The 13,984-nt window shown below is 34.2% G+C and overlaps 1 protein-coding gene across 2 annotated transcripts in view; it reads left to right on the top strand.

Annotated features, from left to right (window-relative positions):
* Window positions 1–1,184: 1,184 nt before the first annotated feature.
* LOC145589627 (brefeldin A-inhibited guanine nucleotide-exchange protein 5-like) overlaps window positions 1,185–13,984 on the top strand; it is a 31,587-nt gene continuing 18,787 nt past the window's right edge. Inside the window, exons 1-19 of one of the 2 annotated variants that reach the window (XM_081646288.1) lie at window positions 1,185–1,675; window positions 1,766–1,853; window positions 3,078–3,324; window positions 3,538–3,659; window positions 3,750–3,808; window positions 4,841–4,898; window positions 7,618–7,702; window positions 7,794–8,027; window positions 8,185–8,243; window positions 8,345–8,414; window positions 8,487–8,555; window positions 10,245–10,367; window positions 10,551–10,604; window positions 10,681–10,769; window positions 10,885–10,981; window positions 11,076–11,174; window positions 11,887–12,075; window positions 12,804–12,914; window positions 12,993–13,177. In XM_081646288.1, coding sequence (XP_081502414.1) covers window positions 1,567–1,675; window positions 1,766–1,853; window positions 3,078–3,324; window positions 3,538–3,659; window positions 3,750–3,808; window positions 4,841–4,898; window positions 7,618–7,702; window positions 7,794–8,027; window positions 8,185–8,243; window positions 8,345–8,414; window positions 8,487–8,555; window positions 10,245–10,367; window positions 10,551–10,604; window positions 10,681–10,769; window positions 10,885–10,981; window positions 11,076–11,174; window positions 11,887–12,075; window positions 12,804–12,914; window positions 12,993–13,177 — 2,147 coding nt within the window. In that variant the 5' untranslated portion in view covers window positions 1,185–1,566. Of the gene's footprint in view, window positions 1,676–1,765; window positions 1,854–3,077; window positions 3,325–3,537; window positions 3,660–3,749; window positions 3,809–4,840; window positions 4,899–7,617; window positions 7,715–7,793; window positions 8,028–8,184; window positions 8,244–8,344; window positions 8,415–8,486; window positions 8,556–10,244; window positions 10,368–10,550; window positions 10,605–10,680; window positions 10,770–10,884; window positions 10,982–11,075; window positions 11,175–11,886; window positions 12,076–12,803; window positions 12,915–12,992; window positions 13,178–13,984 lie in introns of both variants that reach the window. The other variant, XM_081646287.1, reaches the window with a different exon arrangement.

Below are 13,984 nucleotides of genomic sequence, written 5' to 3'. Positions count from 1 at the left end.
TGAAAGCAAAGAATAAACCAAAGGACATATCCAATATATTTTATTTAGCCAAAAAAGCCACACCATATAAATTGATCCAGTACATCATAAACAAATTAGACATATTAAATATATTCTATTTTATTTTTATTATTAGCTAAAAAAACAAAGTAGTTTTTATCTCCTCAGAAAAAAAAGACAATGAGTACACACTAAAACCCCTCTATCAATTTTTAAATACATATAGCTACACACTACAGTACCAGACAATTCCCTGTATAAATACTGTATTTGACCAGTGTACTTTCCAAAGCCAATTTCCCTTCTCACTGTAGTCTCCGAAGCTAAATTTTTATTGGCATACTTAATGAGGCCAAGTTAATCTTTAACAAATTCATAAGACAAATTTATAAGAGATTAATTTTTGTTCACAATCTTTAACAAATTTATAAAAGAAATTTATAGGAGATTAATTTTTGTTCACAATTTTAATATTTATTAGCTAGCTTAATTTTTGGCCTATCAACACCTAATCTTTTCCACTCACAAACTAAACTACATTATAAATCAGACCACAAGCAAAACTAAACACCATCTAAACCAAGTAAAGCACAAATTTTAATCAGCACACCTTACAGCACGCAACAACCAGATCCAAAAATACACCACCACCAGCTCCTTGAAACCACGCCATCGAACTAACCGCTGCAACACCCATACAAAATCAGAAAGGAACGATTAAGAAAGAAAAACAAAAACGAAAGGGAAAAACTAAAATTTTTTAAAAACAAAGGCAAAGAAAGAAGACATAACTAACCAGGAAAGAAACCAGCAACGAAAGAGAGAGGATGAGTGCCAAGAACGCCAACGAAAATGAGGAAATAGCCACTCGTCAGCCCGCTGAGAGCACCTGGAATGTCAAAGCAAAAAGACCGAACCACCCCCAGCAATCTGGTCAATCAGAGAAGGGTGCTAAGGGCAGGGAAGGGCAGAAGCGTCAATTTCTTGTTTATAAGGAACAGTAAAATGTGAATAGTCCTGGTGCTTGGGGCTTTTATAAGGGTTATAGATTATTTCATCTGATGCATTAGGAATTTCGCTCATAAGGAGGGGTATCTAATATTTTCTTTTTTCTTACCCCTTAAAAAAAAAATAAAAAAATCAGAGTACATTTATACTTGCACTTGCCTGAAATTGGAAAAAAAGGCAAGTGCGATTATGTGAATGCCAAGTTGCTCTGAAAATATTTAAATTTTTTCTTTGAAAAAGTTAATCTGCAACTAAATCTAAAATTAAGCTCTATTACCTCCATTTCTCTCTCTCTCTCCTCACTCTTTGAATCTTCATACTCACGACTTTCTACTATATCACCACCATACCACGGTGGAATTCACCAGAAACCACCCAAAAAACCGCTGCATTCGAATTCTTCAAACCCCATTTTTCTCGGATCTTCCATTTTCGATTCTTTGACCCTTTGATCTCAACTGAGGTTTTCCCCTAATTTCATTTCATCCCAATTTTTGGGAAGAGATTAAGAAGGAAGAAGATCAATCAAGCCATCTTTGAATTGCGCAGCTGCCATTAATGGCGGGTGCTGCGGGTGGGTTTGTGACTCGGGCATTTGAGTCTATGCTCAAGGAATGTTCAGCCAAAAAGCTTACTTCACTTCAATCTGCAATTCAATCTTATCTGGGTTGGTGTTTTTTTAGCTAAATTTTGATGGGTTTTGGTTGATTTTTGATTTTGTTGATGATAGGATTGTTGGGTTTTGATGTGTTTGTAGATGGGATTAAAGAAGGGAATCAGCAAACCCATGTGGAGGACAAGGCTCAATCAGTGCCAGCGTCAGCCGCGGCCGAAGCTCCGAAGAGGTTAGATCTATATTGGGATTCTTGTGTTATTGTTTGATCTTTGAAAAATTCAATTATATTGATGAATTGGAAAGCATGATTGTTGGCAAATCAAACTTCGTTTTTCGTAAATTGGTTGGATTTTCGACTTGTTGATTTGGATATTGCTGGCATTGGGGATGCTGTTCATGCTATTATTGTGATAATAGATTAGAGAAGTAATGTAGCTCACTAGTGGAACTTAAGAGTTTTACTTCTAGCATTGAGCCTTAACCTTGACTGAGAACAATTTGGTGAAAACTGTGGTCTCTTTGAACAATGTACTTGGTAGAGTGAGTAAAAAAAATTCTTATGCAAAATATTTTGAGGAAGCTATGTTGTAGTCTAGGGATTTTCTAGTTAATGAAAAAATGACTCTCCCTTTACATGGAAGTAAATCCATAAGAGTATTTTTTTTTTTTTTTTTTTTTTTTTTTTTTTTTTTTTTTTGGAATTGAGAAGTAAAAGTTGACTAATCATGGTACTTCCTATTGGTTTCTTGCACTTTATCTGATTATTAGTGTCAACCTACCACATCTTTAGCGTTTTTACCATGAAACCTCTCCATGCTTTTCAAACATGCAAAATTTTGTTGTAGGTATTAGTTGATGCCATAAATAGAGAAAATGTCACAATATCTCTTGGCACCCATTATTTTAGGGTCACTGCAAAGATTTGGACTTATGGTACCTTATTAACTGATTGTTCTTATTTGATCAAGATTGTCATGAATAAATTAATGACTGAAATCTATAGTTTAAACAATCTTATGCTAATTAATATGAAAGGCTGTCTAAAACTCTAGACTGTTGAGTATAATATTGTTTCTTCATCATGGGCCGTGAAACAACTTTTTTTTTTGGTTCATTATTTCGTAGTGGTGGATACGATATTCTTTCCAATTTTAATTTCTTCCTAATATAAAGCTGGGGCCTTGGGGTGGAGAAGACACTTTGAACTGATTTGAGCCTGACAGGATGTAACTATTTGCCTTTTCTAGTATTGACCTTTTAGGAATATACTCGCTGCTGTATTCAGTCAGGTTAAGTGCTATCTTTAATATTAGATTCCTATTGCACTGCTAATGTTTTTTATTTTATTTTATTTATTTATTTATTTATTTTATTTTATATATATATATATATATATATATATATATATATATATATATATATATATATATCTATCTATTTCATCTCCGTGCAGTGAACATGGTTCTGACGAAGGTGTTGACAATGAAAATGTGAAGCCTGATGAATCTCATGGACAAGCTTTGGAGGGGGAACAACAAGCTGAGACATCAGCACGGATGAATATTTCAATTGCAACAGCCTTGTCCAATGCAGGACAGACTTTAGAAGGAGCTGAAGCTGAGCTTGTTCTAAACCCACTTCGACTTGCGTTTGAGACAAAAAATATAAAAATTGTAGAATTGGCATTAGATTGTCTTCATGTATGTATCCTATTTTCAAATTTCACTTACTGAACCAACTTAATTGTTCCCATGGTTTTGGCTTCTGGATTAGCCCTTTGCTAAAACTTTTGTTGTTCGTTTAAGTTTTTTTCATATAAAGTTTGATAACTCTTCTAAGTCTTTGTTAAAAATCATTTACTCATGATTTTTATTTTGCCAATATCATTGCTTACGTAATTCGTTTTGGAGCAGAAACTGATTGCCTATGACCATTTGGAGGGTGATCCTGGTATAGATAGTGGAAAAAATGCGCCTCTGTTTGCCGACATCCTAAACATAGTTTGCAGTTGCGTTGATAATTCATCCTTGGACAGGCATGTAAAATTTGCAACATTTACATTTAGGTATACTTGTTTTTTCTAAAGTGAATACAATTTCTTAACTTGGTTTCTCTGTATTTACAGTACTGTTTTGCAAGTATTGAAAGTGCTCTTGACAGCTGTAGCATCTGCGAAGTTTAGAGGTATGAGTGTTTAGCTTGAATCTTGTATAGCAAGTTCTTTGTTTTTCTACTGGCTAAAACAATTAAATTACATTAGTTAGAGACAAACATGTACAGGGGTAAGAGAAGAAATCCCTACATGAGAAACAAAGAATTAATGCTTTAGAAATTTCCAGTTCAAATGTATGTCTTTCAATGAAAATGTGGAAAGATGCAGTTTATGAAAACCTATATTGAAAAGTCAACTCAGTCTCGAATATTACTCTAGAGAGCTTGATTAAGTTATAATCAGTAATCCAATATTTAATTCTGTATAGTAAGCACTGTTCAGAATACTTTAATTTCCTAAGGCTTAAGGGTAAGAGTTGAATACCATTGTTTAGACAGTAGCTTAGTGCAAGTTAGAAAATCTTTCTACTTACATTATCTTTTTCAGTATTGGGTGCTATAGAGGAGAGTCAAAATGCAATGACCTTTCCTCTCTCTCTCTCTCTCTCTCTCTAATGGTAAAAGTATTGTACTTCCTCCATTTCCTAAGTTCTACTCACTTTCTGTTTTCATCCATTTTCTACCCACTTTTACTTTATTCCTTTTATAACAACCTTTTATTCATTTTTTATTATATAAAACCCTACTTTGTGGAGCCCAATTTTCTTTCTCTCCATCTCTCTCTTCTTTATAGCAAAAGTACCCTCATGCATGGTCCCCACTTCCCCTTGTCCTTGGTTTGCGTAACTACAGTAAATGAGTAGAACTAAGAAAAGTGGAGGGAGTACAATAAAGGTGAGGAATAGGTGTCAAATGTATCAATTTTATTCGGTTTGGCATTGGCATTAGTTCTTTGTTCCCATTGATTTTTCTTGATGTATAAGTACTATGAACTAGCGTGATTACCTATGGTACTTTAAGGGGTTTAGTTTTATGTGTTTAATGTTTAGTATTATGTCTTGGTCATTTGGTGTCATTCCTCTACAACCTAGGATGCTTGGAAAAACTATCCTATCTCTTTCTTGATGATCCATCCTAGTCTGCTAATATTTGCATCATATGCAGTGCATGGGGAATCATTGCTGGGAGTTATTAGAGTTTGTTACAATATTGCTCTGAACAGGTAACTTTATCACTTTGAAATATTGGTTTTAAATTTTAATGTATTTAGGTAGTGAGGAAGAAAAAGAGGAAATCACACACATGTAGCTTTTTTTTTTTTTTTTTTTTTTTTTTATGGTTTAGAAAGAGAGACATTGAGGAGTAATAAACGAACCATCTGTACCGGCCTTCAATCCTTGGATGCTATGCCCATTGGCACTCTCTCTGGGTGGCAGATTGTTTGCATTGCATTAAATAGAGGCACACAAGGTAACACCCATGAACATGAGCCCTAAGCGAAGCTAATTACTTCATTCAAACCCCCTTGAACTTGAAACTATAGAAAACTGCTGACCATGAAAAATCCTGTTGTTTCTCCCAAACCAAAGCATCCTCAGTCCTCAGAGTAGCAAATGAAGCAGCCTGCCACAAACTTTAATGCCCTATCCACCATCTATATTTCATATACTTAATTTGTAACCACATATAACATCATGTCAGTAAGTGGAGCAGCGTAGTGAATGCCTAACAAACTCAAATCACTTAGCAATCTCTTTCACAAAAACATCACCCGATGACAATGCATATTTTGATTCCCTGTCTCCTCTCTAGAAAAAGCCTTGTTTGTTTCCCCCAAACTAGCATATCAAACAAAATCTTTCATCCACTTTGGAACTTTGCCTTCATATAAAAGCTGTAAGAAAGATAAAAAAATTGTGAATATGGGTATTGAAGTGTTATCTTGTAACACCCCCGATTTACTAGCTAATAATAAACAAGAATTAAAGGAAAAATAAACAAGATTTGAATAAAATTGCGGAAGCATACACCTAAATCGGAGGTATCACCGTCACACTCAGCAACCTGTCAAGTGTTAAGGCTTACAAAATCCCAATAAAACCCAATTAATATAAGTGAGCTATTTATACAACTTTACAAACTCATTATAGCATAATAATCGAAACACTTGAGCTCCTTTAGTTACGATCACTTGATCTTGACTGCTCACCATTAAGGACAAATTCCAAAATAGATCGTCGTAGGGCACCATAAGAAAAAAGACGTGGCCGCAAACACAAATAGCACAACAAAGTAACACACACGTCAGCAGTAATCACCACATATCATAATACAAATAATAATATAATAATTAACATTACTAGATCAATTAAACAATGTAGTTCAAAACTACATTACACATTATACTCTGAAAATAACCTTTATCAACTTAACCTTGAACAATAATACAATCCTTCGCTCAATTAACTCATAACCGATAAGTGTGCCATGCTCTTTGTTTTATACTTAGCCTTGAACATGGGTAATTCGAATAAATAAACCAATAAGTATAAAAACTTGAATACTCTCAATAACCTGAAAACACCTTCAACGAGACCACATACGAGCCAAATCCCATTGTAGGGGACCATAGAAGAATATTTAAATAAAGATTGTACCTCATTCTTAACTCATGATTATCATCTTCTTACCAACATGTCAAGGACTAAGATATATAACGTCGAGCCTCAAACCAAGAACAAAATAATAATTCTCAATCTTTTGATCTCATATTTCGATCAAATAGTCATTCACAAACTAATAAATAATATCTCAATAATGGCACAGGTTCTCAAATACCATAACAATTCGATTCATAAAACTTCTTAACCCTTACATGGAAATAATTCTAATACCCAAATATAATCAAATCTCAACTCAAAAATAATACTCCGCATTAGTAACCCTAAACCTCAAAACAATACTCCCTAGAACAGCAACATTAAAACCCTAGAAATAATCAATCACAAACGATAAAAGTAATACGATACTCATATCCAATCAAATCATATAATACCAATAATCTATCATATACATATACAAACTTGATCACACTAATTACAATTATAAAATTTACACATAATAATAATACAAAGTACAATCAATAAACAAATTATAATAAAACAATTCTAATAATTTAATACAATCACATTATAATCAAGCAACTCCAAAAGATCGATAGTGTGATTACTAGACAAAAATATAAACATACGACTCCAAAAGATTGATAGTGTGATTACCTTATTACCAATAATGGTACTATATATTGATAATGCGTGAAACAAGCAAGAGATGGGTGAGAGCTCACGCCATAAGGTTACCACAAAATATGGTTGGTTGGTGTGTTAGGCGAGTTACAGGAGTATATATGATAATTAACATATGATTATCAAAAGAATACAAATCAAGATCAAGGTGATGATGATGAGGGATTATACGCATAATGGGCTATCATGACTAGCAAAGTGATTTGATTTTGATGATGAAAACACACAGGAAGGAAAAGCAATGAATTGAAGAAAAAGAAGTGAAATTCCAGGGATTTAATAAAAGCTGCACATAATACCTAATATAATTAGGGTTACGAGCTTTTTAAATAATATCTTATAAAAAGAATCCTACTAGACTTAAAATAGGTTTTATAATTTAATAAAATAATAAATTAAATTGTAACTTATATAGAAAAATAAAATTTATAAAATCACAAAATTTACGGGTATTACATATCTTATGTACAGTGCCATAAATTTTGCTAATGAAAATAGTTGCCGGTCTTATCTCCCGGTGGAGTTTCAAACTTTTGTTAAATTAGCTTCTGACCACTCAGCTGCTAGCCTATTATTTTGTTCACACTTAAGCTTTTATTTTAATTTGGAGATGACATGAAACTACTGTGATGGCAGCAAAAGCCCTGTTAATCAAGCAACGTCAAAGGCAATGTTGACCCAAATGATCAACATCATATTTCGTAGAATGGAGTCTGATTCGGTAGGAAATACGGTATTGATCTACTTTTTTTTGTTTATTCTTAAAGTGAATGCGGGAGCACAATAATTATGTTATTTTAAAAAAATTTCAGAGTATCAATAATGTCTCTAAGGAGATTCAAGATCGTAGCCCAACCTCTTCTGATACACATTCAGAAGATAAATCTACTAGTAGTTCACAAAAAAGTGGAGAAGCCTCCTCTGTGGATGACCAAAGTGAGAAAGAGATGACACTAGGAGATGCACTTTCTCAAAACCTAGTTAAAGACGAATCTATTGCATCTGTAGAGGAACTCCAAAATCTTGCTGGTGGTGCTGATATAAAGGTGGTTACTGGAAAAATTATGACATATTTCACTTTTTGTAGCTAATCTTAAATTATTATCTTGCTGTCCTCTCCTTTAGAGAACATATTGTACCATATACAGAGGGTCTGTTGTCCACACTTTCTGGATATTAACTGAAGTTGGATTGGTTTTATAGGGTTTAGAGGCTATGCTTGACAAGGCAGTGCATCTTGAAGATGGGAATAAGACAAAACAGTATGCAGCTCTGAGCTATTTTTCTGTTGAAGTTGTGTCTGTTTAATTTGCTAAGAATTATTTTGTGATGGTAACTTGATGCCATTCTTTTAATGCAAAAGTGGTATGGATCTCGAGAGCATGAGTATTGGGCATCGTGATGCCCTTTTGCTATTCCGCACCCTTTGCAAGGTTAGTATTTTACAAACTGTTTTGAATTCTGCATATTCCCAGGTTAGTCACTAATTTTATAACTGTCTTCAGATGGGTATGAAGGAAGACAATGATGAAATTGCTACAAAGACACGCATTTTGTCCCTAGAGCTTCTGCAGGTTATTATCAATCTCCAGTTCTATGTTTTGTAATTTCGCACCAATTAAAAGTAATGGTCTGGTTTTTGGATTATTTTTTGGCTGGCTATGTAATGTAAAAGTTAGTTGCATATAACTATTTGTTTGGATGTTATTGGATTTGAATCCATTGTCCTAAGGGGCATTGGAGGCATAAGTGGTGCTGTATATGAAGCATTGATTTCCTTGGATGCTTGTTCAATCCAATGCAGTGTTACCTGATTGTGGAAAGGGTATGGAGACACCATATATTAACCTAGGTTTTCTATACTAGTTCAAAAGTGCACATTTTGTATTATACTTCGCTCAGGGGACACTAGTGATTGTGGAAAAAATTTCTATATGAAAAGTTGAATTTGTTCTTTAGTGTATATTTTATTTTCCGTCAATACAAAAGACCATGATGTTATGTTGTTTTATATGATAAACATCATTATGTTTGCAATTATAGTTAGAGTTGACATTTTGCAGATTTTACATGGTAAGAACCTTGTGCTTGTGTTGGGAACTAGGCCTTGAATATTTTGACTAGGTCGTTAATGTAGTGAGAATTGAAATTCCCTTTCCCTTATTACTTATCAAGACAGGTACTCCAATATCAAGTGCGAAGAGGATGTATCTACGAGAGTAAATTAGTTTTCATCAATCACTTATCACTTTTAGTAATTAATAGGCAAAACAACTGCAGAAAAGGTGTTTTCTAGAAATTAATGTTCCCATTGTCTAATTGTCTCCAAAGCTTTTCTTTGCAACTTTGCCCAACCCCTACTGATCAGACTCCAACAGCTACAACATACAAATTGTCTGCAACTATGTTTAATCTTCACAAGGGATATCACCTGGTCTTATTGCTTGAATTTAAGGAGGTTAATTACACTAAAATCATCCTGATGTAGACCCTTCAGAAGATATGACCAAACCTCTTCAACAAAGATAGCTAACGATTGCTATAATTACAATAAGCTACAACCACAATAAACCAAATGCTTTGGTGTGCTCTAGAGAGGTATTGGTGTGCACAAGTTTGCTCCTATGGATAGGTGGAGAGACCATTTTTAAAAGATAAAGCCAACATACCAAACTTATCAATAAGATTTTCATTGTAGTCAGATGTATCCAAGGCTTTTGATGATTGTTTGATGTTCAGACATGGGTTCCTATGTTGGTTTTGGACATGAAAAAGTGTCAGTATACGTTAGGGATCAAAATTTAGACATGAAAGCGCCGTCCTAAATTTTGACATGGGTGGGAGGACACAACATTCTCGATACACATTCCTGGTTTAATACTACTTTTGCCTGTACGTTTCTTGTACAAACATATCTGCACAATTCAGTTAATTAGTATGCTAATTCTTGTTAAAATTCTGAACTTAAGTACTTTTATAAGCTTATAACTCATGACTTTCTCTTCTTCCCCCTTTTTTTTGGTATAAATATATTTCGTATTCTACAAGAATGTGGTTCAAGATAATTGAAGTGTCTGGTTGACTATTGAAGTGTTTTGGGGATACCCTACCCTAGTAGTTTTATCTTTTTGGATTGTTCTTCAATCTTGTTCTGTTAAAACCTCTCTCTCTCTCTCTCTCTCTCTCTCTCTCTCTCTCTTTCTCTCTATGTATTTGTGCATTTATACACATTATTCAGTTTTAAGTATTAATTTTGGTTGCAGGGGTTACTGGAAGGTGTCAGCCATGCATTTACTAAAAACTTCCATTTCATTGACTCAGTGAAAGCATATCTTTCCTATACTTTGTTGCGGGCATGTGTCTCATCATCCCCTGTTATCTTCCAGGTTTATCTACATGCCTTTTTTCTGATCCTATGTTGATATTATGAGTACTCTCTTAGTCTCATTTTACTTGCTCCATTTTGACCATAAAGCGCTCACAAAAATTGGTCAAATGAGCAAGTAAAATGAGGCTAATGGTTGTATCACTGTTAATCAAAATTAACGAGTCTTTTGTTTGTTTGATAGCATGCAGCCGGAATATTTGCGGTATTATTGTTACGGTTTAGAGAGAGTCTTAAGGTACTATTATTGTTACTTCAGCTTAAAGTGTTCGTTTCCATGATTTCCACCTGAATTCTTTGCTTTTCTCTTCCAGGGTGAGATAGGGATCTTCTTTCCCTTGTTAGTGCTAAGGTTCTTGGATAATGCAGAATGTCCACCTAACCAGAGGTTAAGTGTACTTAGGTAAGGGCTTTATATGTGAAATTCGTTTGGTATTTCATCTGTCATCCACGATGTTGTTTTCTTATTGGCACTGGCTCTCATTTCCATGGGTGTCTCACAAGGAAGAGTTTTGTAGGATGCTTGAAAAGGTGTGCAAGGATCCACAGATGCTTGTGGACATATATGTTAATTATGATTGTGACCTTGATGCACCAAACCTTTTTGAACGCATGGTATTAGCTTTGGTCTACTTTTTAGTTGGTAATTTTTTTATTGCTTATTTGACATCATTCCTTCCTCCTGACTATTTTTTATTACTAAATTTAGGTCACAACTTTGTCAAAAATATCTCAAGGGACTCAAGCATCAGATCCAAATTCTGTTGCTGCTTCTCAAAATGCATCAGTCAAGGGCTCTTCACTGCAGGTGAATAGTTTGTACTTGGTTAAGTTGGTTTTCCATCTAACCTTTGTAATGCCTTGTATTTTCTTACAAGGCATCAGATTTGCTTTTTTTAGATTCATTTGTCATTTCCTTGTATGCTCAACCTTTTTTTTTTTTTTTTTTTTTTTGTCAAGTTATGCCATGCTGTCTATCTTCTTGGTTTTATTTATGTATCTTTTCTCTGCAATTGAGTATTTACATTTCCGTTGTATAAAAAATTTGGAGCTATACCAATTGCTGATGAAAATAAAATGCTTTCCTTATGCTATTAATGTTGCAAATGATACTTAAGTTAAACATGTTGACCAGGGAACAGGGTGATTTGTTAAACGATTGGGTAAACTTTATGCTATCCTTGTCTGACCAGCCATTCTTTTTATGCTATCCCTGTCTGACCAGGCATGGATTAGAATTGTTTCTCTACAAACAAGAAATAAGAATAACTTGGTGGGATTTGTGATTTTGAAAAGTCAGCCTTTTGCAACTCTTTTGAAATTTCGTTGCTCTACAACTATCAATCGAGGCAGTCTTTCGGACATTTAATTACCATTTATACTGTTAAGAATATTTGGAATCCATATCTTGCACATGCTTTGTTACACAGAAGAACTTGATTATCTGGTGTGCCAACAAGTGGTTTTGACATTCCTTTGTTTTTCGGAGTCTCATACCTTCAGGTTTACTTTCATTGCAGTGCCTTGTAAATGTAATTAAATCGTTGGTTGATTGGGAGAAGTTACTTAAAGAATCAGAAAAGCGGAATTCCCCTGATGATGAGATTTCTGGCAAAGATTCGGTCAGAATAGAAAATAAAGAGGACTTTTCTAGTGATATTGAGAAGGCAAAGGCTCATAAATCCACCGTGGAAGCAGCAATATCCCTGGTAAGATCTGAGAACTGGTTATCGGTCTGTAAGTTGCTGTCTCAAGAATCAGAATCTTAAACGGACTTTGGCTTATTTTTCACGTATGTTATGCATTAATATAGATCTTTGCAATAACTTATGAGGGCAAGAATATTTGACCGTGAGCAGAATATGTGAAAATGCAAGCTGGTTCTGGACTTCTGGTAATGGGATTTATTAGTGATGTACTCCCTCCATCCCATTTCCCATTTTTCACGGGAATTAAGGGTATAAGAGGGAGTGTGTAATATTCTTAAACGGGATATTTTATGCAGGAAAGGTACTAAAAGTAACATTTTGTTTGGATTGAAGGAAATGGAGGGAAAGGAAGGGAAGGAGAATGAGCGGATGTATTATCTTTCATTTGGATAACAAATAAGGAAGGGAATTGGAGGAATTAAACTGAAAGAAATTGATCTCTCCAACAATGGGGAGATTTGGAAGAAAAACTCATCATTCTTCCCTCCCCTCCCCACTCCTTCTCCCTCCCTCTTTACCTTCCCAATTATATATCCAAACACAATGTAAATAGTGACATTTAATTATGCTTTGGATGTATGGTATTTTGTATGGGAAAGTTAAAAATAAGTTGGCGTAGTATGGTAAATAGAAATATTAGAAACAGGCACAACATTTTGGAACCTAAAACAAGGTCTATATTATGATATTCATCACTAATGTCTGGCTTTTTATTTCTGCCGCTTCAGTTCAATAGGCAGCCCAGCAAGGGTGTGGAGTATCTAATATCTAACAAGCTGGTGGAGAATACACCTATTTCTGTTGCAGAATTTTTGAAAAATACATCCAACTTAAACAAGGTAAAATAGTTAGCACTTTTGAACATAGTCTGTATAAGTGTGGAATTTAGAATGTTAATGATGCTCTCCATTTTGTAGGCTATGATTGGTGATTACTTAGGCCAACATGAGGAATTCCCTCTGTCTGTTATGCATGCTTACGTTGATTCCATGAATTTTTCGGGAATGCCTTTTGGTACTGCGATAAGAGAATTTCTTAATGGATTTAGACTTCCTGGAGAAGCTCAAAAGATTGACCGTATTATGGAAAAATTTGCTGAACGGTGGGTATTTGTAGCTGTTTTCTATTTTGATTATCCCAAATATGGAGTTTCTGGTGAATGCTAGCTATGATAGACTGGTGTTTTTTTTTAATTTTTTTTTAATTTTTTATTTTTTACCTAGCTAAATAAAATGAATCCCATTCAAGCGACGTACTAGTTCACTTTTAGCTTTTCTTTCTGAATAATTCCCTTATAATCATGTTTCAACTAATTTTTAGGCCTAAGCAATGTCTAGGTTACTTCACGAATATCATAATCAATTTTTTACAGTTATTTTTTCATGTATTTCTATTTTATTTGAAAAGTTAACATTATAGCTTAGTGGTTAACAGTTTAGTGTTTGAAGTTGAAGACTTGAGGTTACAGGTTCAAATCTTGCAAAATCTATGTTTTAAGTTACATGAAATGAAAGACTTATGTAATGAGGAGAGTGCCACGTGGAATATGAGTTTGTTAGGAATGGTTATTGATGTATAGTACAGATTTTGTGATCTCCCAAAATGCAGTTTCATGTTCATGATGTACCTTTACTTGGTTATGGGGACTTAATCTTCTGCCTTAGGGTTAAAGGCTCAAGTACATTAAATTATGGCTTTATTGTTTTGGGTGCTGACCTGTAATGGCCTCTTAGCCTTCTAATTATTCCATTCCTATAAGTGTTTATAAGGTTATGCATGAAGATTATGTAGTAGTTAGTCATTGCATTGGTAATCAAAGTTGTTTTATATTTGCGTAAGTTTTTTAACAAGTAATGCTGTGTTGGCATTCTAAGAGACACCTGATATAAAGTATTTCTGTTTTACATAA

This window comes from Chenopodium album, chromosome 17, assembly GCF_948465745.1.
Source record: "Chenopodium album chromosome 17, dcCheAlbu1.1, whole genome shotgun sequence".
Lineage (NCBI taxonomy): Eukaryota > Viridiplantae > Streptophyta > Magnoliopsida > Caryophyllales > Amaranthaceae > Chenopodium > Chenopodium album.
This window is presented reverse-complemented; position numbering and strand designations above follow the sequence as displayed.